The sequence below is a fragment of the Peromyscus maniculatus genome, chromosome 10 (genome assembly GCF_049852395.1).
Source record: "Peromyscus maniculatus bairdii isolate BWxNUB_F1_BW_parent chromosome 10, HU_Pman_BW_mat_3.1, whole genome shotgun sequence".
Lineage (NCBI taxonomy): Eukaryota > Metazoa > Chordata > Mammalia > Rodentia > Cricetidae > Peromyscus > Peromyscus maniculatus.
In genome coordinates, this window is record NC_134861.1 from 2,351,275 (window position 1) to 2,372,885 (window position 21,611).

Here is a 21,611-nt window from a genome sequence, read left to right on the forward strand (position 1 = left end):
TTTTAATCCTGTGGTAGGAGATACTCTATGGTTTGGTGTTTGTTGTATTAGGAAAAACAAGGGATCTGCTGGCTTATGGGGAAAGTGGCCCAGATTTACTGGGGTACAGAGGAATGGCACATTGGGTTTTAGAAGCCCATCAGATTAGGAATCTGCATCCATCTTGGATCAGTGAGCTAGAAGAATCTGAAGACATTAGATAGCTCACATTGTACTGCAGGGCAGGGCTTGCTGTTTGACTTTGGTTTGGTGAGTACAAATGAGGCACAGATTTAAAGCAAAGTCTAAAGATAATCCTTCCTTTCCAGCAGCTTCCATAAACAGTAAGTTATCTTAAATACATACAGGGTAAAACATCAATTAAAGAAGTAGGAAGCTTTTATTGGTTAAAGAGCAAAGTTCTCAGCATAATAGGAATGTCAGGGACACATTAACAAATGGTCAGCTGGAGATAGAGCTCAGTGACTGATCATGTATCTATTATGTGGAGGCTCTAGATTCAGTCCTCAGCACTGAAAATTAAAATAAAAATGATTATGAAAATTCCTGTTTGTTGAGAAAAAGCATCCAAGTCCCACTCTTAGAGGTTAGACTTCACTGGTTTAGGATGAGATGCATGCATCAGAACTTGCAAGCACTCCTTGGCAATTCTGGAATGTAGTGCAAGCAAGGCCAGCTCTGAAGTATGGGCCATGCTTGGAGAGTGTTTCCCTCTGCTGCGCACCTCATTGTTTTCAATGAGTTTCCACATTGCCTCCTCTTTGGGGAAAGTCATTCATTACAGTATAAATAGTATGCTTCTCAGTGCTAAGCTGCTTGGAGAAGGGGACCTAGACTTGTGGTCGTCAGTGATTCCTCCCAGTGTTTGGCATAGTGCTTAGGATAGAAGTTGATTTGATATGCATTGTTGAATGAAAATATAATTCTTATCAATATGCTTCATGTTAGATAATATACTTGGTCTTTTGTAATTAATCAGTTGTTCTCTGGTTAGTAAGCACATTGACTGATAGAGGCCTAGGAACCTAGTGGTGACATCACTATTCTATGAATGAAGGCTGTGAGGGCTCATTTCTGTCCAGAGTCAGGCAGGCTGGGCAGCTGCAGTTTGAGCCACATTCTGTTGGGGTCCATATCCCAGGAGTACACTTTCTACCTTTAGTCAGACTTTTCTCCTTAAGATTTCCAGTGCTAAAGGAGCATAGCCCTCTCCTGACTCTGCTAAGATGGCTGTGATTCCAAGATGACTTATGATTACCATGTGGACAAACTGCTCACTATTGACCTTTCTTTTCCCCCTGCTTCTTAGTATTCAGTTGGAGATTAGGAATAGATTGCATTTTCTTAGTAAGGTATATTTTATATTAATTTACACAGCCACTTTCATGCTGCTTTCTTTTTTTTAGATTTAGTTTTATAATTTTTAATTATATGTAGGTGTATATGCCTGCAGGTGAATATGTGCACATGGAGGCCCCTGGAGTGGAGTTACAGAAGGTTATAAGCTGTGTTATGTGGGTGCTGGAAACTGAACTTGGGCCCTCTGGGAGAGCAGCAAGTCTTCTTAATAGCTGATCCATCCCGCTAGCTCCTTTGCTCTGCTTTCTTTCTCTCTTCATAAAAATCTAAGTCTATGATATTAGAGAGTGGAGCTCTGCTTAATTTTTCTTTCCTGTATTTGCATGTTAGGGAGTGTTTAGAAGAGATTGGGAGCTTGTGGGTAGGGAAAATACGAGCCTTGTGGACTCTGTGACCTTCTGTGGAGACTTGCAGAGGCGTCATTTCAGGGTCAGATTAATGAGTTACCCAGCAGGTTTTATGCCAGACCTTAGGATACAGAGACCAAGCAGGAAGGCCCTCACCTTGTAGTGGGAGGTAGGCCTTTCAGAAACTAGAATCCTGGCCTCCTGCCAAGCCTGATGACCTGGACCCTCATAGTGGTCCTTTGATCTTCACATGTAATTGAAAACAAACAAAAATATTTCCTTTAAAAAGGAAAAAAAGAGAAAGAAACTAGAATCCATGCCTCCAGCTCTATGTCTAAGTGGTTTGAGAGCACAGCAGGGCCTGTGTTGGGAGGGACATCCAGGCAGGCTGCAAAGGAGGGTGGTAGAGCTGAGTGTAGAGCAAAGCACGCAGACTAGGCATCGAGTGTGAGCACACTCATTTGAATGCCACTGGATTAGCAGCCTGCAGAAGCCTCTTTGGGGGCCCTTCCCTGACAGTGTCTGTCTTGCAGAAGGTGACCACTGTTTAGCTAAATAGAGTAGACGTGGTTTGCATTCCTGGGTTTGGCCTCCTTGGCTCTCACACTGTGTCTGCTTCTGTGGGTGGTACTTTGCTGAGTTTCAGCACTGAAGGGTGACGCTGATCATAATACTTTTGTGCCTGTACGTTGAGGCACGCACACCTGGGCAGAATCCCAGGGTCTGCTTTGTCCATGCCAAGCCTCTTCCCAGTATGGATATGGCACTTGACACTTCACTGGCTCTGTGGGCAGGCAGCTTGGTCAGTAGCCTCTTTAGACATAGGTACTGCCTCTTTCGTTTTCTTTGTTCATCCTGGTGGCAGGATAGGGCTGTACCGGTTTTAATTTGCACTTTTATTGTAATGATAGGCTGTATCTTTTTATATTGTATCTGACACTTGGAATTTCTTTTGTGGTGGTTTTTGTTTATTGTTTATTATTGTTTTTCCTGTGAAGCTGGGAGGAACTTAGGCCTTATGCATGTTAAGCATGTGTTCCATATCTGGACTGTATCCCCATAAAGTTGGTTTATAGGTACATTTTGTATATTCAGGATAAGCATCCCTTTTCAAATACATGTGCCACAAATACCATGTCCTTCACTGTGACTTACTTTTTTTTTTTTTTTTTTTTTTTTTTTTACATACTGCTTATTATGTTGCCCAGATTGGTCTCAAAATCAAGTGTTCTTTCCAAGTGATTGGCAATACAGATACACACTACCACGCTCAGCTCATAGCTAACGTTTTAATCTTCCTAGTGTTATGTTTTGTTTGCTTTATGAACAAAGATATTTTAGGCTGTAACCAATTCTACATCTTCCTTTTATGGCGCGTGATTTCTTGTTACCTGTTATCTTCTAGCGGTTTTGTTGTTTTGCCGTTCCCAATGGGTCTGTGAGCCCGGATTGTCTGAAGGAGCCCTGTACATGCAGTATGCAGACCATTTTTCTCATTGAACCTTTGAGGGAACCAGCTGACTGTCCCCCACCCTTACTTTCTCTTTCACTAACACCACGGTAGTTTTCAGTTAGTCAGCTGTGTGAGAGGCCTGGTAACTGCCAAGTGTGTTCTCCTGCTTGTTCTCCTGTGGCGTTGCCTGGGCTGGCCTTGGTCCTTTGCATTTCCATGGCAATTTTATAGCTTGGTGGTTTCCTTTTAAAAAAAATTCCCCAGGGTTTTGTTTGGGATTTTATTGACATTATAGCTCAATGAAGTCTTCTTATGCTTGAATGTGTTGGTTTCTCCATTAGTTTAGTTTTTTGTTGTTGTTTCTTTAAGCTTTTTTTTTTTTTTTTAAATGTGAAGTTCTTGTGTTTCTTTCAAGAGTGAGATGTCTCAGGATTTAAAGGAACCTGCTACTAAGCCTGACAACCTGAATTCCATCCCCAGGACCCACATGGTAGAAGGAGACACCTAACTTCCACAGTTGTTCACTTGCATGCTGTGGCATGTGCTTCCCATAATAAATAAATAAAAATTTTAAAAAACTAAAAATTATTCCAAGATACTATTTTTGATTGTTTTATAATATGTAGTTGTGACTCTGGGTAGTGTTAATTTTTGTTTGTTTGTTTTTGAGACAGGGTTTCACTGTGTAGTCCTGGCTATCCTGGAACTCACTTTGTAGAGCAGGCTGGCCTCGAATTCACAGAGATCCTCCTGCCTCTGCCTCCCGAGTGCTGGGATTAAAGGCGTGCACCACCGCCGCCCGGCTCATAGTGTTAATTTTTATGTATATAGTTTGAGTCCTGTAGTCTTGCTCTATTCAGTTACTCTAATAGTTTATCTGTAAACCCTTTGGATTATTCTGTAGACAGTAACCACTGTCTGTGCATGAACTTGTTTCTTTTCCATCTGTTACCTCTCATCTTGTTTTCTTGCCTTATTGGTTCCTCACCTTCCCCACATGGTGTTACCTTGACAGATGCTAGCAGAATCCCCGACTGGGTCCTGACCTCTGAGAGTGTGGTCCACATTGCTATAGGATAGATGTGTGGCTTTCTCTAATAGATAGCTTTTCTCAGACATTCCCTTTGTTTGCTTGTTTGCTTATTTATTTATTTTTGTTTTTACATCCTAATCAAAGTTTCCTCTCCCTCCCCTCTTCCCAGTTTTCCTCCCCCTTCCTCTCCCTCCCCTGGACATTCTTTTTTATTTCTAGTTTTAAGGTCTTAAAAAAGTCATTCCTATCTTGTACTTTATTGAATGCTTATTCTCCATGTGTTGCAGGCTATGTTTTCCCTCTAGCTTTTTTGGGGGGTGGGTGAGATGGGAATGTCACTGTATTTTCCTAATGATTTAATATTCTTAGAACAATCCAATTTGTTTAAGACACATTACACTACCCCCAGACAGGGTTTCTCTGTGTGGTTTTGGTGCCTGTCCTGGATCTCACTCTGTAGACCTAGGCTGGCCTTGAACTCACAGAGATCCGCCTGCCTCTGCCTCTCAAGTGCTGGGATTAATGGAATGCGCCACCACCGCCCGGCGACACATTATACTTTTTTTTTTTTTTTTTTTTTTTTTTTTTTTTTGGTTTTTCGAGACAGGGTTTCTCTGTGTAGCTTTGCGCCTTTCCTGGAACTCACTTGGTAGCCCAGGCTGGCCTCGAACTCACAGAGATCCGCCTGGCTCTGCCTCCCGAGTGCTGGGATTAAAGGCGTGCGCCACCACCGCCCGGCCACATTATACTTTTTATTTGATAATATTTTGTTTTTAATTTTTCTGTATTGTTTTCCTTTTAGCTTTGGTATCAAGAACCTCATATGATGTGTGTTCTTTCTGTGTTCTCAGATAGTTTCTATAATTTTCTCTGGGGCTGGTTGGATGGCTCAGCTGGTGAGTGGTTGCCACTAAGCATGATGACCCAAGTTCAGTCCCAGGGACCCCCATGGTGATGAGAGAAGTTGTTTGCTGAGGTCCACAGGCATGCTGTGGCACATATACCTCCCTTATACACACAGAATAAAAATGTAATAAAAAAGATATTTTTTCTATGGTGGTTGGATCTATGGATATGTCAAAACACATTGACCTATATGCCCCCAAAGTCAGCTTTACTGTATCTGAGTTCCATAATAAAAGTACTTCAGTGCAGTGTAGGGGACTTTTAAACATGTGCTCATACTGCACTGATACCCCACCCCCAAACTTTGTATCAGATGATCCTCAAGGGGCAGCAGAAAGTTCTCGAGCGCTTCCCACCCCTTTCTTCCCCTTCACTACAGACTGAACCCTGGACTTCGTGTGGTCTAGGCAGGTGTTCTGTCATTCAGTTAGTTTTCTTAGTAATGATGCCAGGGAATGTGTTTGCTGAGGGACCTAATAAATTCTTGGGATGAACCTTGGGAAGAAGGACTAAGAAAGCCTTGTTCTTTATGGGTCTGTATTCCTTCTGTCCATGTTTGGAAGACTTCTTCGTGAGTTTTTAAATTATGGAGTTAGCATTTTTTATTGTCCTATATTATATGAACTAAAACTACGGAAGGTTGAGGAAGTTGAAGGAGACATGAGACTGCCTTCATGAGGCTGTGGGCTTTGTACTGCAGGGGAACAGAAGGGTCCTCCTGTCACCTTCCTTCCCTCCCCTTCCTCCCCATGGTGTATCAAGTGACAATGCATTCCTTGGAGTCGCCACCTCCTTGTTCCAGACAAGGTCACTGACTGTTGAGCAAATGTTCCTAGAGGCGCTCCAGACACGGGGTTTCTCTGTCGAGTGATGGTGGAGCCTGCCTGTGGAGGGGGCTTCTACAGGACCGAGGGTTGGCCTGTGGGTTGATAACAGCCCCAGGAGAACCAGCCTGTAGTTAACTGCCAGTGGGCTTAGAGCTGATCTCTTGTAGAACTTGAAGTTGTTAGATCTTTCTTGTTTGTTTTTGAGCCAGCGGCTCACTGTGTATCCTGGAGCTCTCTGTATAGTTCAGGCTGACTTCAAATGCTCGACTCTCCTGCTTCAGCTTCTGGAGTGCTGAGTTTATGATTCTTATCACACCTAGGGTGTTTTGTTTTTTAAGACAAGGTCTCAGTAACCCAGGCTCCTGGACTTATATGTAGCCGAGGATGACCTTGAACTTCTGATCCCTCTGTTGTCACCAAATTTTTGTTTGTCTGTATAACAACCCTGGCTGTCCTAGAACTTGCTCTGTACACTAGGTTGGCTTTGAACTCAGAGAGATCCGTCTGCATCTGCCTCCCGAGTGCTGGGATTAGAGGTGTGTGCCACCATGGCTGGCCTGTTGTCACTTTCTGAATACTGGGATGACAGGCTTGTGCCATCATGCCTGGTTGATGGATGCTAGGGATCAAACCCAAGACTTTCTGAATGCTAGGCAAGCAATTGAATTTCATCCTTAGCTCTACCTGTTCATTATTTTTTAAAGATCTATTTAATTATTAAAATTATTTCATTGTGCGTGCACGTGTGCATGTGCAAGAGGCCAGATTTCCTGGAGCTGGAGTTGAGGAACTAAAGTCAAGCCCTCTAGAAGAGCAGGAAGTTCTTTTAACCACTGAGTCATTTCTCTAGCTTCTGTTTTGTTTTTTAAAACAGTATCTACAGTTGTGAATGAGAGAGAATTCCCCCCCTAGTGGTTTTCAAATGGGTGTTTGGACAGTGAGTCACATGATATGGTTCACTTACATACTTAACATTTACATGGCTTCTCCATGTAGCACAGTGTCTAATATGGCAAGTAGTCACAGGTGTTGCTTACAAGGCTGTTTGTACAGTGCTATTCTACTTCTAAGTGTGAAGTAACAGTGGGGTTTGTTATCAGAAGGTTGTCTGTCCTGTCTTGTTTGCTTTGTACTGGGGCTGCCTCCTGGCCTGGGGACCTACGTACTCAGGCTTTGCTGCCCCACTTTGCCTACCTTCTCTGCCTCCACCCTCCCTGTGACTGGTGAGGCGCCCCACCCCTTCCCTTCCAGCTGATCTGCTCCTTCCTGCAAGCCTTCTCCTTTCGGAACAGGTGGAAGGAGGACACAGTGGTGTGGCCGTGACACTGTGGCTTGCCAGGTATGTGGCACCAGGAGATTCAGAGCATCTGCAGCTGGTCCCTGAGAACTGTGTGGTCACAGTAGAATCATGGCTGTTTCCCCTGTGCTCCTGTTCATGGACAGGTGAGTGGCTGTTAGGCCTCTCTAGCTTGGGTAACTGGAGACAGCCAGAGCAGCGGCCTTCCCACTGTGATGGAGGATCTGGTGTAAGGTAACTTGATGCCCTTGATACGGTAGGGAAGTTTCCTTGGGTAGCCCTGTTTAAAATAGACACGCTCCCTTGTGTTTAGGAAGGATACTGGGGATGGAGTGCTCCGAGGCAGTGTTAGTGCACAGGCTTGCCTAGTGCTGGACACCACCCCCTGTCCCTCCACCAGCACCCATCCCCGATCGTGATCAGGGTCTGTTTTACTTTGTTTCTGTATAGTTGTGGTATTGCTGAGGAAAACGTGTAGCAGCCCTATGGCTGTCCAAGTGGCTATCTTTGTTTCCTTGCTTTCTCAAAGCAAGGTTACAGGCAACTGTAGATGCACATACGTTCAGATTTTGAGGGTAGAAAACACTGTGATGGGCTGGAGAGGATCAGCTCTGTTCTTTCTGTGTCTCTCTAGATCAGTGGTTCTTAACCTTCATTATGCTGCGACCCTTGACTACAGTTCCTCATGTTGGAGAAATCCCCAACCATAAAATTATTTAATTGCTACTTCATAACTATAATTTTGCTACTTTTATGAATTGTAAATATCTGATATGCAGGATATATGATATTCAACCCCTGTGAAAGGGTTGTTCAACCTCCCCTCCCCAAGGGATCTCAACCCACAGGTTGAGAACCCTGCTCTTGGTGCTTCTTAGCCTCTTGGTGTTTATTTAGTGGCTGGGTGCTGGGAGGGGAATGTAAAATGCACAAGAAGTGCCTGGTTCAGCTTTAGGCTGCAGGAAAGTGACCTGTAGCAGGTAGCTGTGACTGGGAAATGGGCCAGCAGCTCTGGAGATGAGTGCTACAGTTCAGCTTTGGATTCCGATGTCATGAACCAAAGGAGGGAGAGAACAAGGAGTGGTGGCTGAATCCAATAGCAAGCTGCATGCCTCTCAGACTGCAGAACTCTGAGGGTGGAGGCCTCTAGCTTTACTTCCTTGACACCTCAGCAGGGTTTTAGAAATCCCTTAGGGGTGTCTGGCTGGTTGAACCTGCTCCACCAGGGCAGGGACTGTCATCCACCCACTCCTCCAACACCTCATCCTAGTTCCATGCAGCTGATGTCTCTAGATCCTAGCTTCCTCTATTGTAAGTGTACAGTAGTAATCCTTCTGTAACCCTTATAAAAATTCATTGGCCAAGATTTTTACCTTTTATTTGTCAGACAGTCTTAATGTAGCCTAGGCTGTCCCCAGATTTGTGTGGTCAAGTGTGACTTTAAACTTCTGGTCCTTTTGTTCCCACCTTCTGAATGCTAGGATTACAGGCACATACCAGAGCACTTGGTTTATGCTGGGCTGGGAATGGAGTCTAGGATGTCATGTATGGTATGCAAGGACTCTGCCTATTGAACTATGTCCCCAGTGCCTGAAAAAGCATGTTGTATGTATCTAGGACCTATTTCAGGCACTACAGATGAAGCAGTGAGTAACAGAGGCACTGTGCAGCCTTGGAAGCTTTCTAGCTGGTGAAGAAACATATTAGACAGCAGGTTGACATTGTCCCTGTGTTCTCTGTGACTGCTTTCTGAGAGGGCAGGTGCCAGGTGCTGCCCTGCATAGTGTCTTGTTGTCAATGAGCATTCATATTGCTTTTGAAGTCATCTTTTCATTTCAGTACATCCCAAAAGTTAATGGGGGACAAGTGTAATGATACTCATGAAGCCAGAGGCTACACAGATGAGGTTTGACAAAAGGGCATGGACTTTGGCTCTAAGTGCTTGCTGGAGTCTCCTTGGCTGCTGACATGCTCCAGGCGTCACAGGCCAGAGTGCTGGCACTGAATGTGGGACATTGTTAATTGTTCTTAGTCTCCAGAACCTCTCATTTATCTATAATTTTGTGTTTATAATTAATTTTTTTCTTAAAGGATCTTCTGTCTAAACTATCAAAGCTCAAAGAGTCCCTAAAACCTGGATCAGCTCCTCCCTGAAAAACAGATGATGGAAACGCTGATTTTAGCCATGTGATAAGATGTTGGGGGATACAGACCAAAGCATTCTAGAGAAGCCCGAAACCCAGGTGTGTGTGTGTGTGTGTGTGTGTATGTGTGTGTGTGTGTGAGAGAGAGAGGGAGAGGGAGAGGGAGAGGGAGAGGGAGAGGGAGAGAGAGATTTTAAAAAACAATTTATTGTTCAACCAGTACTTCATGTTGAGAACACTTTGTAGACAGAAAACAGGCCACTGGTGGATCATCTCTGCCCATGACCTTTCTGCATCTCTAGCATGGAGCTTCAGGTAAGTGTCGAGGGAGCTCCATGACTTGTCCTTCATCCCAGTTGGTTCTCACAATGGTTCAAGGAAGAAGTTAGCCTTATCTCCATGTAGAATGAAGATCATGGGAGCCCAGGGCTCTGAAATGGTGGTGGTTTGCCCTGGGCTGCTGTTCTGGAGGGGCAGAGCACTTGCCTTGGGGAGGCCTGAGTGCCAGGTAGGTGGCCTGGGGAATTTACCCAGTGCCTTGGAATATTACCACTGGTCTTAACCAGAAGCCACAGGTGATGTTTACAGTAACTTCTGTGGGGCAGGAGCTCCATGCTAGGACAGCGTGCAGAGAAGGTCAGTATATATCTGAGCAGCGATTTCAGTTAGAAAGTGTTTGGACAGGTGCAGGTGAAACTTGCCATGTAACTCGGGTTCCTGTACTCCTAAACCTGTGGTCCTCCTTCCTGTTCCTATGCATGGTTCTGGTTCCTTTTGTTTTGGGACACTATCTCCTCAGCCATGGGGAGGAAACTGGGCTGGTGGTGGTGTAGTGCTCGGAAGGAGGACCTGTGGCTTAGGTTTAATCTTGGAAAGCCAAGGGGTAGGGGCTCAGACTTAACATGGGAATCTGAACAAAGCGGGCCAGTTCTGTGCTTTTCCCACGTGTGAGGTTCTTGAGGGGAAGGCACTGCTTTCTGTGCTATGTCCCACCAGCAGCTGAACACAGTGTCTGATACACATCTGGTTGAGATGTGTTGCTGTCCACATAGCTCCTGTAGATGGCACTCACAGGGCCTGTTCTTCTGGCTGGGCCTCCAGTCACCCTGGCAGCTGCCTTTCCAGCACAGAATTGCTCACTTTGTATTGGTAGCTGGATCTGGGTAGGGTGTATCTCTTGCGCATCCTGATTTTAGTGGCTCTAGGAGGTGGGTGATAGTGGTTAACAGGTAGTCTTTCCCTACACACACACACACCACCACCACCACCACCACCACCACCAACAACAACAACAACAAAATAAACACTTTGAGGGAGCATGGGGAAAGATAGGGAACAAGAGAAATGAGAACTGATTGATAGCTTAATGGGTATCTTGACCTCTTTTTTCTTTCTCTCATCTCTGTGTTGGACATTCCTTCTAGTTGCTTCTTACATCACCACCTGTATGTCAATAAGACAGTTTGTTTGGGGCTTCATGGAGGTTCACCTACCTGTTTTATGGTCTGTGCTTTGAGCACAGTAGTTGCTCACTAAGTGTGCCTGGGCCTGACTGGAACATGCTCAGTGCTGGGCTCTGTAGTCAGCACCATGCTTCCTTACCTTAGTACAGTGGTTCTCAACCTTCCTAATGCTGTGACCCTTTAATAACAGTTCCTCAGGTTGTGGTGACCACCAATGGTAAAATGATTTTCAGTGCTACTTCATAACTGTATTTTTCATAACATAATTTTGCTATTGTTATGAATTGTAGTGTAAACATCTGATACGCAGGTTGGTCTTAGGCAACCCCTGTGAAAGGGTTGTTCCACCCCAAAGGGGTTGAGACTCACAGGTTGAGAGCCACCACTTTAGTAGGTAGCTTACAAAATTGTGGAGGTTAGAAAAGAGGCTCAGAAGAAATGGCTACCAAGGTTAGAGCTAGGGTACAGGTCCAGCTTTGGCTGCCCCTGTGATGCCCTTGGCCTGCTTGGATCTGCTCCACTGAATGCCTTGCCTTTGGTCCCTCCCACCTCCCTCCAGGCTCAATATGAAGGCTGGGCTCCTTCTCCCTGCTACTGCTGTTTTTAGATTGGGGCAGGAGCTGAGCCTCCTAGAAGTACAATATGTAAGGCCCAGTAAAGAGTTCCTAAGGTGTGTTAATCACATAGGGTATAGTATGGATGCCATTCTTCTTCATGCCCCCTCTGGACTCTGTTCATGCTGCCCATGAGGCAAAGCAAAGGATTATACCTGAGTACAGTGATTCGAATCAAAGCTTATATGTCAGCAGCTGAGCAAACCCATTTAGTTCCTCTTCCAAAAGGCTCTGGTTTGTGGTGTCAGTGGAATGTCACTGAGTAATTTCATTTTGCCTTTAACTTTTCCCTTGCTAAGGCCATTTCTGCTGATCACCAAGAACTTGTTTATACTTGCTAGGGTTTGTTGCTGGGTCTGCAGAAAACTCAAGTGCTTCCTGGGGCTCGATTACCTATGGGAGTTATGCAGTGGAGGTGTGATGCAGTGGGGGAGTGATGCAGTTGGGGTAGTGATGCAGTGAGGAGTGATGCAGTGGGGGAGTGATGCTGTGGGGGATGATGCAGTGGGGGAGTGATACAGTGGAGTAGTGATGAAGTGGAGTAGTGATGCAGTGGGGAGTGATGCAGTGGGGAGTAATGTAGTGGGGAGTGATGCAGTGGGGTAGTGATGCTGTGGAGGAGTGATGCAGTGGGGTAGTGATGCAGTTGGGGAGTAATGCAGTGGGGGAGTGATGCAGTGGGGGAGTGATGCAGTGGGGGAGTGATGCAGTGGGGAGTGATGCAGTGGGGAGTGATGCAGTGGGGTAGTGATGCTGTGGAGGAGTGATGCAGTGGGGTAGTGATGCAGTGGGGGAGTAATGCAGTGGGGGAGTAATACAGTGGGGGAGTGATGCAGTGGGGGAGTGATGCAGTGGAGAGTGGTGCAGTGGGGGAGTGGTACAGTGGGGGAGTGATGCAGTGGGGAGTGATGCAGTGGGGGAGTGATGCTGTGGAGGAGTGATGCAGTGGGGGAGTGATGCAATGGAGAGTGATGCAGTGGGGGAGTGATGCTGTGGAGTAGTGATGCAGTGGGGAGTAATGCAGTGGGGAGTGATGCAGTGGGGTAGTGATGCAGTGGGGTAGTGATGCTGTGGAGGAGTGATGCAGTGGAGAGTGATGCAGTGGGGGAGTGATGCTGTGGAGGAGTGATGCTGTGGAGGAGTGATGCAGTGGGGGAGTGATGCAGTGGGGGAGTGATGCAGTGGGGGAGTGATGCAGTGGGGGAGTGATGCAGTGGGGGAGTGATGCAGTGGGGAGTGATGCAGTGGGGAGTGATGCAGTGGGGAGTGATGCAGTGGGGAGTGATGCAGTGGGGGATGATGCTGTGCAGGGTGATGCAAAAGTGTTTTGTTTTCTAGTGACAAACATATCTGGCTTTGCAGTGGCTATTTCTTGTTTATTCACTTTAAAACAGATTATACATTTTCATGGCTCATAGTTCAAAAAGTACAGTGGAGTTTGTGGTAGAAAGTTGCATATCATATCCAGTAACTTATTCCAGAGTAGTGGCTATTAACAGGGAGTCCATGCCTAGACAAGCAGAGGCTGACACTTGTATCATATGGCTTTCTTGATACTGTTAGGACCCTGGCTTTTGTCTGTGACAATAGATAATTCTCAGTCTCTAAGGAAATGTCCCTTGTCCTTCTTAGAGCTATTTATAAATGTGCCACAAACTTTTGGTTTTCACTCTCTATGACATTTAAAAAATAACATTGTGTTTCAGTCAACATATTTCATTGCTTTGTCTTCCATTTTTCGGGCATTCAGTAGGGACAGTGGGTAGTGGCTCCATTGTTGTACAGTGCAGCCCCCAACCTTTTGTCTGCAGGTAAGGAGAGTTTCTGCTTCAGATTTGGTGTTCTTCTTGACACCTGGTACCTAGTCTCTCTTGCCTTTTTGCAGGGGTCTATCTTGTATATACTTCCTGCTGTACAGGGTACCCCAGGGAGCCTTAAGAGTAAAGCCTGCTAGGAATTGGAAGAGGCTGTGTGTGTGCTGGAACCATAGGAGGCCCCAGGTAAATGTGTCAGCAACTGTCTTGCTCCCAAGTCTAGTGGCACCCTGTGTGGTTCACACTCGACATTGTACCTAAGAGTTTTTTCCTGGCTTCACAGAAACTGACAACCACTGTTTTGAACATCACTTTGTCTTGGGTGTCTATATCTTTTCCCACATCATTAATTAACTATTGAGATGAAAATCATGACTTTCCCAGCCACCGGATAAAACATCTACAGCTCAGCTTTGCCTGTCCGTGGTTATTTAGCCCTCACTTCCAGCCGTTAAAAATCATACTTAGTCCCTCGTACTTGGCTGTGGGTTCACCACTGACACTTCCTCCACCATCCCCCTAGTCTTAGTGCTTCTGAGAGGTTGAGACGGCTTCAGTTAGAATTCTGGAATCACCTTGGTACAGGTAGCTTAGAGGCGCTCTGGCTGCTGCTTCTTAGACCACCTTCTTTGGGAACTCCCTGTTCTCACAAACTAGCCCATTCTCTGCAAATCTCTGTGTTTTGGGGGTGCTGAGCCCTGACACTGTAGCAGTGGGGGGAGGGTGTTGGCATGAGGAGCCCCTGCTCTTCAGTGCTCACTCATTGGAAAACCGTGGAATCACCTGATGGGTGGGCACAGCTCTCCTGCAGGCCAAGAATGTGGCTCTGCTGAGCTCTGGCCTCCACCTCACTTAACATTCATGTCACCTATTTCCAAACACTGATGGACCTGGGGAGCAGCCTGGGGGGTAGGGATGGAGGTGGAGCCAGGCCACATTCCACAAAAAAAAAACAGGTTCAAGTCATTGGCACAACTTGAGGACAGGACTAGTGTGAGCCATTTCTGCCGCTAGGGTGTGGTGCTTGTAGATGTATTTGGGGCCTCGGGTCCAGGGCAGTACGGTGCCTGAAGGATAGCTGGAGAAAGGGCAAGGAGTTGTGCACAGGTAGGACAGGCTTCTTCCTGGCTCGTAGACAAGGCAGCTACTTACTGGAAAGAGGCCTTCCTTCACCTGGAACTTCTGTCACTGAATACAGTTGAGGCCTTAGGAAATATGGCAGGAATGAGGCCTGGAGGCTGCCCAGTCCCAGCCTGCAGAGGAGCTTCTTCCCCAGACTGCTACCTTGAGAAAGAGATGCTGTGCCTCCTCCGTGGAAGGGGGATTTGAGTGAGCATCTGGGAAGAAGTGAGTGGTGAGGAACTAAGACAGGCTTGCCCCAGGGCAGAGGGGACCACATTAGTGTGTGTACACTAACACACGGGACTTGTGATCCGGAGTCTGAGGTGGTCAGGGAGCTGTGTGGGCAGTGTGGTCAAGGAGTAGGTGGATTGGAAGCAGGGCTCTGGGCACTGCATTGTGTGTGGGTAGCTAGCTCAAGCCACGGCTGCAGACCTTCCATCTGCTCAGTATTCTGGGTCTCTTGGGTCAGAGACTGCTTCGGGGTCAGCTGCTATCTGTCCCTAATAGTTCAAGAAGGTTACTTTGCCTCTTTGAAACACAGATGTATCTTCCCACCGAGGAGCCACAATTTTCTGGGGATACAGAAAAAAGGAGCCCAGCGTTTATGAGAACAGTTTTCTCTGAAGTACCTCTTTGTTGTGGACACTGGCCCCCTGTAGACTATCCCTCACCTTCTGCCCTCCCTAAGGGCATAGTGGATGTTCTTTCTCCCCTGGCATCTCCAGTCCCCACCTTCCACTGACCCTTCTGTGTGTGTGTGTGTGTGTGTGTGTGTGTGTGTCTGCACATATGCATGTGGAGGCCACAGGTCAACCTCAGGAACTGGTTTTTGTTTTGTTTTTTGAGACAGGATCTCTCACTGGAAGCTGGGACTCACTTCTTAGGGTCGCTGGCTAGCCAGGGAGCCCCAGGGGTCTCCCTGCCTCTGATTCCTGCATGTGCACCATGCCTGGCATTTCATTTAGGTTCTGGGCATTTGATTCTGGTCCTCATGCTTGTATGGAAGCACTTTACCGACTGAGACGTCCCCTCAGCCTCACATTACCCCTTCTTTCCTAGGATCTACCTCTGCCCTGGGATCGCCTCTGTTGACCTTGTGGCGTAAGCAGGATTGTTGTCTCCTTATCTTCAGTGTGTGTAGTGGCTGTGTGTACGTGTGTATTAGTCATATTTCAGCCTCTGTGACAAAATGCCTGAGGAAAACATCTTGGAGGAGGGGGCTTATTTTGCCTCATAGTTCCAAAGGCTTCACTTCTGAGTCAGCTGGCTCCATTGCTTCTGGGCTTGTGGTAAGACAGGCAGAAAGCTGAGAGAACAGCAGGCAGGGTCCAGGATTAGATATCCCCTTCAAGAGCACACCCCCTTTGACCTACCTGTTGTAATCAGGCCCTGCCTCCTAATGAATAGCTCATTCAGCTGTGAACTCAACGGTGGATTAACCCATTGATGAAATCAATCGCCTTTCAGTAATACCACCAGCTGGGGACCGAGCCTTTGGCACATGAACCTTTTGGGGGACTTCATAGTAAGCGATGACAGCATTGTTAACCATGCTTTTTCATTCCCCCTGCCCTTGCCTCCTTGCAAACACACATGGTGGCCACTCCACTTGCCAGCAAACACGCTGAACGTCTACTCTTGCTAGTTAGACTCTGGGAGTACAGAGGTGACTCCCTGCTTCCTGCTAGAGATAGAAAGGGGAGGGGAGGGAGCAGAGCCTATCCTACGACAGCCCAAAGTAGTGAGTGCTGTGGAAACTGTGCTAGGAGCCTGGAACAAGTGTGAGGGTCTGTTGCTGGATGGAGACAGGCCTTCTAAAGTCTCAAAAGATAAGCTTGACTACAGCTGCTCCCTGGTCTCTATCCCCTGGGCAGTGTAGGCTGATGGTCACTCATGGGGTCACATAGCCTTGGGAAGGGGCCACTGAATACTAGGCAAGAATCGCACCATGGGCATGGGTTCCATGGGTGTTTGGAAGATGCTGCCGGACCCTGGGCAGGAGGATTGCACTGGGGCAATAGAGTTCCAGCTTGTGCGTGCCTGCCTGTTCTTATGAGCTCACAGTGCCTGGCTGGGCACAGGCTTTGGTCATGTGACTTTCGGTCACCCGGTTCTGAAAGGCACTCTTGTGTGTTCAGAGCACCTGTGTGCGGTGCCATTTTATATGTAGTATTGTGATTGAGGGGTTTCAAGGCGTTAACTATAAAAAAAAAAAATCAAAGTGCTTTCCGTAAATCTGTCAAGTTTTGGTTGTTTGTAAGCTTAAGATCTTAGACTGACACTAACCAAGCAGCTTTGGATTTGGATGCTCTTTAGTTTCGTCTTCACTTCCACTGTGCGGTCCCAGACAGCGTGCTTTCAGGTGCTCCTCTTCATCATCCTCTGCCTGCTGTCGGAGTGAATAGCGCTGTTAATGCTCAGTCTCCCAAAGCACAAATGCAAGAGCCGGGTGCCCAGATCCCTTCACATATCCCGTACCCGGTTCTCTGTGGGGTCTCATGTTCCTTCCCTGGACCTGCAGCAGCGTCCTTCCTTACTGCCACTGCCAGCGCCTGACCTTCCCTTCCCTGGGTCCAGTTTCACCACCGGTGCCAGCTTCCTTCCCCTGAGAGGGCAGCTGCTCTTCAGCAGACGGAACCCTTCCAGTAACTCGGGTTCTTAGCATCTGTGGGTGCCTGAGGCTTTACTTGGTTTAAATTACATAAGTGCTTCTTAGACGGTGAATGAGTTGGAGCTCTAGAGTGCCCAAAGTTCATCTATTTACTTGTTTTTACAAATATAACTAGGAATTTGTATTGGACCGTGAAACTACTTCTGAAGTAGATTCCATTATAACCACAATAGAACATGGGAAGAAAACAGTGAAACCAGTTCATTTTCATAGTCTCTCTCTCTCCCTCTGTCCCCTGCTTCTCCCTGCTCCTCCTTCCTCCTCCCTCTTTTTTGACACAGTCTTGTTATAATGAAGCCCAAGCTGGCCTCAGACTCACTACGAAGCTTAGGCTGGTCTTGAGCTTGTATCAATCCTCCTGCTTCAGCATCCAGAATTCAGGGATTATAGGTATACTGTACTGTATTTGGTCATTTGTTTCTTTTTGAAGCTTTTGTCATTTTGTTTTGATATGTTTTTAAACTTACTGGAAAGCTGCAGGCAGGCATGTCTGCTTTTTGGGAGCCCTGGAGGCCATTTGTGTTAATGACTGCACCTGAACAGTGCATCTGAGAACCAGGCTGATTTATAGTTAGGACTTGTAGTTTGGGGAGCTTTTGTTTACATGTTGTTGGGAGAGAAGACCTTGTGACCATCTAAGGAATGATTTTCTCTGATCCTTGGAGGCTGTATAGATAATTAAACAATTGGTCTGAAAGACTGGCTGTCCTTGAAATGTCAGTTTGTAAATGAACTTGTCATCACAAATGGGGTCTTTCTGTCACTTACAGGAAACTGAGGCTCAGGTCACTCTCCTGGTCCAGACTCCCAGCTAGTGAATGGCTGAGTCAGGCATTTCAGTTCATCATGGCCAGCTTCTGCTAATGTACTTTATCGTTGAACACATTTTCTCATTCTCAATTTCAGAATAGTTGACCAAGCTTCTGTCTGAGATCTGTGTCTGTGCAGTTCTGCGTGTGTGCAAGCCAAGTCTGAGGTGTTAACATGTGCTCCCGGCCTGTAGTCCCTCTCAAAGTTTGATTTGTTCTTGTCAGCCTGACTTCGCCGTTGGAGTGTCTCTATAACACACAGAAATGGCCTAGCCCTTTTCTTTTCTTTCTATAGGAATTTGCTTGCTAGAAAACAAAATGCAAGACTTGATAGACAGAGAGACTTGGGATGGAAACTGTTTGGAAAAGTCCCACTCCGAGAGACTGCTCAGAAAGATTCAAAGAAAACACACAAGGTAAGCCACTGGTGTGTGAGGGCATGCTCATGAACCACACAGGTGACTCTTGCTGAGCCTTGGAGTTGGAAAGCCCTCTGTGTTTGCTATGTGCCTGGGTTCTTAAGTTGCATTCAGTCTGTGCAGGGATTTAACTCTTCACCTCTTTACAGCTTGTAACATGCACACAGGGAGGTTCAGCTGGGATTTAGCTGTCTAAACTTGATGAATTTCAGTCAGTCTTTCCAGTAACTGTTGCAGATGTACTTATAATCAAGCTTTTATTGTGTTTTGATACTCAAGTCTCCACACATTTCTTGGAGCTTAAATCCTTCATTTTGCTCTGGGATATGTGGACTAGGCCATCATGCTCCCAGGCTTTGGGAGGACCTTGCCCCTTGTTGTCTGCCAGGCCTGCACCAACATCCCACTGTCTTCCTTGCTCCTCAAGTCTGCAGCTGGAGCACCTGCTTATCTTCTCAGGGAGGAGCCCATGCCAAATGGTGGCAGCCCTTAGGTGTCCCTAACTATTAGCACCAGCAACTTCTTGAGGCTCTGATCCTGTTTACCTTGTAGGTCAGCCATTGCCTGAAACCTGTTGCCTTGAGGGTCTGCTGTTGGCCAAGTGGTTTCCTCAGTAGCCTTCTTCCCCTCTTAGATTTATATTCACTGACAGTTGTTCTCTGGACCCTCTTGAGAACCAAGTAAGTGTCAGTCCTTATTACTGACATTGGGGTTTGGGAAAGGACATGGCCCAGTTCAGGCAGACAAGGCCCACCTAAGGCAGGGAGTGGAAAGTAGACAGGTCTTTCCCCCTGAGATGGCACAACTGATATGAGGATTGTTTGCTGAGGGGTTACTATGTGCTAGTTTTAAACAGTAGCGTTTGTGCTTCTGGTTTCTTTAAAACAGTGACCATGATGTTCCCTGAGCCTTAGGTCTAAGGGTTGTGTTACAGATGCATCACCTGGCACTAGGCGTCCTACTGTTGCTTGTTCTCTGCATTTTGATCAGTTGTGGCATTCTGTAATGGTCTCCACCTGCTGCAAAATAGATTCTTTGGCTGTGGGGAAGAGCTATACTTCTCTGTGTATATAAAGATGCTATTTAGAATTCGGTTGGGAATTATACTGGTTTAGAGATTGACTGTAGTAGATTGTCCTGTAGGGTCCATGACCTCACCAGCCATGTGTAGTTGGCTAGGTTTACAGTGCTGGGCAGGATTCCCTCCTATTAAGTGGGCCTTAAGTTCAATGAGGTGGCTGTTGGTTACCCCTAAGATATGAGTGCCACTATTGCACCCCTGGATATTTCTTGTCATGCTAGTCGTTGTTGTAGTTTATAGGCTTTACAGATGAATAGGGATTTTAATTGTTTTCCTCCCTTGGCAACATGCATAGCACCTTCTAATACTGTGAGTGTTAGTCCTCAGGAATGAGGCTTCCAGGTCAATTTCAGCTGGATCCTTCCAAGTATTCTGTATCTGAAGTATGTGGTATCTTTAGTAGTATGTCTTATCTTCAAGTCCTGGGAGACAACCACAGACATTGACAATAGCTTGCCTTGTTTTGGAAGTCTCATGAACTTGTATGACCAAAAACTCAAAGGAAGGGTTGTCATGTCTGGCCCATGACATACCTTCATTTTTTGTGTACATATACTTATATATGTATTTTTAAATAAACATAGCATGTTCTTCTATGGCTTTTCTAGTATGCTTATTGTTCTTTAGCTCTCCTCTCTCCCTCAACATTGCCTTCCCTTGCCCAGATCAAGAAGAGGGTGGGTAGAAATTGTAAGAACCAGAGGACCAGGACATCTGCTGTAAGATAGTGTATATGCAAATGACAGGGAACTGAACTCATCAAATCTTAACAATGTTGTCACCTAAACAGGGCCTGCTCGGTAACACTACCAGTTGACATCCTTACATGATGAGGGGAATATCACAAGGTCCTCCCCCTAGATGAAGAGCTGCAGGCAACTGATGGCTGCTGAGAGAGGAAGAATCAGTCTTTTCCAGAGATGAGCTCCCGATAGGTTATCCAGTGCCAGGTGACCATCCCTAAACACATAGACACTTGAGCGATACCAAATGAAATCAGCAAATTGTATGTGTGTGTGTATATATATATATATATATATATGTGTGTGTGTGTGTGTGTGTGTGTGTGTATGTGCACACATGCACATAAGATACATAAAGTATGAATATATATTTTATGTATATGTAATAAAATAGTTAAAGAAGACATCATGAATTTGAGAGGGAGTGAGGGGACACATAGGAATACTTGGAAGGGGAGAGGGTGGCGTAGAAAGGATGTATACATAGTGTCCATGTATGAAATTCTCAAAAAATGGAACAAACAAAAAAACAAATCTACCCCACCTTATGAGGAAGATGCAGTCATTGTCTTCAGCTTACTGAGGAAGCATGGAGGTGCAGAGACTGAGTGACTTGTGCAGAGTCATATTAGTTAAAGAATGGCAGAGCTGGAATGCCATCCTATGTCGTCAGGAGAGCTGAGCCTCAGGAGCAGAGGGGAGGTTGTCTGTGACCTGAGTGGTGTGCTGGTGCCCCTCTCTGATGGGAGGGCTTGCCTTAGCTGAGTGCGGTAAGCTCACTTGCAATTCCGTGTTGGGGAAGAAGGACCTGGCCCCGCTAAGGTCATTGTGGAGTGCCAAGGACAGGGCTGATGACTGCTAGGTACAGGGTATGCAAGGATGAGGCAGGTTTCCGCACAGTACATTTTCATGTCTTTGCAAATAAAAATTGTTAGAATATTGTCTGCCACTCCCCTGGAAGACTCACTAAGGTTATCAGTTTGGGAATTTATCTTTGTAAATCATACATTTTGATTTTGAGTCATTGTGGAGGCTTATTAAGTGAGCATACAATTAAATGTGAGTTTGTATGCAAAACTCAGCTGTAACTTTCTTAGAAGATGAAGTATTGGTATGTAGTAAAGAATCTATACTTTAGGAGGAATGACAGTTATGTTAATAGACATCCGGGTGGGTCCTGAGAGCTCTTGCTTCATGTATTATCTGCTCTGGAATCTTACTGGTGAACTGCGCTGCAGAGCCCAGCTGGCTATGCAGTAACAGGGTTCTGCTGAGAAGACCTTTGGCTTCAGCTATCAATAATGAAGAAAGTAACTGTACCCCATGCACGAGTCACACAATCCTGCCTGGGACCTGTTTGTATATGTTTTGTGTCTCTGGTCCTCCCAACTCTCGAGTCTGACCCCAAGCTGGCAAAGCCAGAGAGGGAGTCAGGGTCAGGACTTCTGGGCACCACTGGCTTGAGCTGGCTTTTGTCACGATTGTTAGCTCTGACTTTCCAGAGGCCAG

The 21,611-nt window shown here is 46.2% G+C and overlaps 1 protein-coding gene across 11 annotated transcripts in view; it reads left to right on the plus strand.

The window, feature by feature from the left end:
• Tbc1d14 (TBC1 domain family member 14) overlaps positions 1-21,611 on the plus strand; it is a 98,043-nt gene that overhangs the window by 27,356 nt on the left and 49,076 nt on the right. For 9 of the 11 annotated variants that reach the window (XM_042285896.2, XM_076545705.1, XM_076545702.1 and 6 more), the window contains one exon: positions 18,155-18,275. The exons of 1 other annotated variant lie outside the window; for it this stretch is intronic. In XM_042285896.2, the coding sequence (XP_042141830.2) occupies positions 18,155-18,275 (121 nt within the window). Of the gene's footprint in view, positions 1-7,213; positions 7,369-18,154; positions 18,276-21,611 lie in introns of those variants that run through there. One more of the 11 variants, XM_076545707.1, reaches the window with a different exon arrangement.